At 38.1% G+C, this 3533-nt stretch overlaps 1 protein-coding gene across 1 annotated transcript; it reads right to left on the bottom strand.

Annotated features, from left to right (window-relative positions):
• Positions 1–1736: 1736 nt before the first annotated feature.
• Positions 1737–3326, bottom strand: LOC109244948. The gene is made up of 3 exons (XM_019412115.1): positions 2216–3326; positions 1923–2111; positions 1737–1876 (listed from the first exon to the last, which is right to left on the bottom strand). Exons 1-3 carry the CDS (start codon positions 3324–3326, stop codon positions 1737–1739), a joined length of 1440 nt encoding a protein of 479 aa, XP_019267660.1.
• Between the last annotated feature and the right edge of the window lie 207 nt (positions 3327–3533).

Genomic DNA, 3533 nt, shown 5'->3' with positions numbered 1-3533 from the left:
GCATAATAAAAGTTTGCTATTCAACTAGTTATGGAGATATAGTAGGGGGAGATGAAGTATGGCAAAAAATGTTGGATGCTATCTATGGGAAAAAAGAGGGTTGGAGACAAAGCTCTGCCCAATTGAAGCACTGTGGGGGAATTTGGAAGAAAATAAGTGAAGGATGGGATGAATTCTTACATCATACAAAACTGAAAGTTGGCAATGGTGCTAGAATCAAATTCTGGAGAGACATCTGGAATGGAGATGAATGCTTTAAAAATAGGTTCCCAGATTTGTTTAGCTGTGCTTTAAATAAAAATGATCACATTGCAGATTTTGACCCGACATCAGGTTGGCATATTACTTTCAGGAGAAATTTGAATGATTGGGAGTTGAATAGCTTCTGTCAATTGCTGCAACAACTGAACACCTGCTCAATCCAGCTGAATAAAGTAGATAATTTGATTTGGATCAACAGCATGGATAAACAATTTTCAGTTAATAATTGCTGCAAAATGTTAGTACAACAGAACAGCCAGGAGGACCATAATTGGCCTTGGAAGATGATATGAAAAAACAAGGCGCCTATGAAAGCAGCTTGTTTTGGTTGGTTGGCAGCTAGGGATGCCTGTCTCACTCAAAATAAATTGCAAAAGAGAGGCTATTCCTTGTGTAGTAGATGGTACTTCTGCAAAGCTGAACATGAAACTGTTGAACACTTATTCCTTCATTGCAGAATCTCAAGACAATGCTGGGAGCTCTTTCTTACTATTACGGGAGTAGCTATGGTCATACCACAGAAGATTACTGATTTGCTGGAAATATGGCAAGCTCAGAAAATGAAGAGAAACTTGAAACAGATTTGGAGGACTATTCCCATATGTATTGTGTGGACTTTATGGCTGGAAAGAAACAAGGCATGCTTTGAAGGGAAGAGGGTGCAGATTGCTAGAGTTAAAAACAAATGCATCAAGAATTTATTTTTCTGGTGCTTTAGTAAAACTCTAGATACGATGGATCATTATTTGGATTTTTTGTATTTCTTGGGGGGAAACATGTAGCATGATGGGGAATCTGTTGTAGTTTCAAAGTTTGTATAGATTTCCATACCATCTTGGTACTTTCTTTTAATAAAAGCCTTTACTTATCAAAAAAAAAAATGGGAATAGGACATATTTTACTCCTATTACATATGAGACTAGGACTTTTTGCACATAACTATCTAACAAGGGCTATATCTCAGGTTTATGAGAATATCTGCCCAACGAACCAGAGAGACGAGCCTAATCATTTTGCAGTGGCACNGGGGGTGGGGGACTATGTAGCATGATGGGGAATTTGTTGTAGTTTCAAAGTTTGTACTTATTTCCGTTCCATCTTGGTACTTTCTTTTAATAAAAGCCTTTACTTATAAAAAAAACTTATCAGAAAGTAGCTATATAGACATCATTTAATCTGATCTGTTCAATGTTCATTGGTTTTGGAGCACATTCCCTTTTGCCATTCTGAACTATTCTCTTTAAGTATATGCTTTAAAAAAAAACTAGTTCCTTTATTTTTTTTTGAGATGGTAACATATTTGTATATATTAATCAACTCAGTACATAGGTTGTACTGAAACCATATTTACAAGAAGGCAAAAGAAAAGAGAAGTTCTGCTATGCAGTCCTAGCAAAGTTCTAGAATATCTAGGATAGACATAGTGTCCTCTATGTAGCTCTGCTTACACCAAAAACAAAAAAGTAAAACACAGTTTAGCTTGATCTTCTGTATTGAGTTGCTCCTGTCCTCAAAACATCTAGAATTCCTTTCTTTCCAGATTGTCCACCAAATACATGCTGGGACAGCCCTCCATCTATCTCTGTCTCTTGCTCCACCTCCAGCTTCATCCCAGCTAAAAAGCACTTCAGTAATCTTACTAGGCATTGTCCAAGCTATACCTCTGAGATTAATAAAGATTTTCCATAGCTGATCTGTTGTCGTGCAGTGCAGTGAAGAAATAGATGGCTGATTGTCTCGGCTGTTTCCCCGCATAGAAAGCACCTTGAACACAGTGGAATCCCTCTCTTTTTGAGATTGTCTTGGGTCAAGACAACCTCCTTTGCTAGCAGCCAAGTAAAACAAGCTACCTTATATGAAACTTTTACTTTCCAAATATGCTTCCAAGGCCAATTAGTTAATTGCTGATTTGAATGGTTTAAGAGCTTATAGGCTGAACTTACCTTATACATACCTTTGTTGTGTCCCTGCCACCATAGTGTATCCACCCCACTCTGTAACCCTTTAAAGTCTTCCAATTGTTTGTAAAACTTAGTTAACCTATCCACCTCCCAATCATTTAACATCCTCCTAAATATAAGATCCCAACCTTGGGGGGTCCATACTTCAGCTATTGTTCTATGCTGATGTTGAACCAAACCATATATATCAGGGAAGAGTTCCTTTAAACAACCAACTCCCAACCAGTTATCTTTCCAAAAGGAGGTTTTGTTGCCATTATTTACTCTGATGGAAGAATGACTCTTCATCACAGGCCAAAGTGACCTAATGGACTTCCATAAACTAACTCCATATGCTGTATTAACTACCTTTGATACCCACTTGTCTTCCTCACCATATTTAGCTTTGATTACCTTGCTCCATAAGGTTTCAATTTCCTGTGAGTACCTCCATAACCATTTCATCTTTAGGGCCTTGTTTTGGTTCTTCAGGTTCCTAATGCCTAAACCACCATGAGCTTTGCCAATTGTTAGAGATTTCCACTTAACCAAATGAACAACCCTTTTTTCTTTGTTTCCTTGCCAAAGAAAGGATCTTCTAAGTCTATCAAGTCTCTGAGTAACCCCTGCAGGAATGGGAAAGAGGGACATCATGTATGTTGGAAGAGAATCTAAGACTGAGTTGATCAAGGTGAGTCTACCACCCAAAGACAAATATTGGGATTTCCATCTAGCCAGCTTCTTTTCACATTTTTCAATAACAGAATTCCAAATCAGCTTAGATTTAGACTTTGCTCCCAAGGGCATACCAAGGTAAATAGTAGGTAGGCTTCCTACTTCTCCACCCAAGATCAGTGCCAGATGCTCCATTTCAGGAACTTCATTGACGGGGAACAAGTGGCTTTTTCTCCAATTGATGTGCAGTCCTGAAATGCCTTCAAATAGTACCAAGATAATTCTCAAGAACCTCAGTTGCTCCTCTTTTGCATCACAAAAAATTAAAGTGTCATCAGCATACTGGAGATGTGTAACCTCCAGACTATTGTTTCCATTTTTGGCTACCTCAAAACCTTTGATCCAACCCTGACTTCTTGCTGTCTTAACCATATTGTTAAGACCTTCCATTGCTAATATGAATAGAAAAGGAGACAGAGGGTCTCCTTGTCTTAAACCTCTGTGTGCAGGAAAGAATCCTTCGGGAGATCCATTAATAAGAATAGAGAATCTAACAATGGAGATGCAATGTTTTATCCATTTGATCCATTTCTCCCCAAAACCCATTTTGTCTTACATTATACAACAAGAAGTTCCAGTTGACATGATCATAAGCCT

The sequence above is a fragment of the Nicotiana attenuata genome, unplaced genomic scaffold, assembly GCF_001879085.1.
Source record: "Nicotiana attenuata strain UT unplaced genomic scaffold, NIATTr2, whole genome shotgun sequence".
Taxonomy (NCBI): Eukaryota; Viridiplantae; Streptophyta; class Magnoliopsida; order Solanales; family Solanaceae; genus Nicotiana; species Nicotiana attenuata.
Note: the sequence above shows the minus strand (reverse complement) of the source record. Positions and strands in the feature narration are given on the sequence as shown.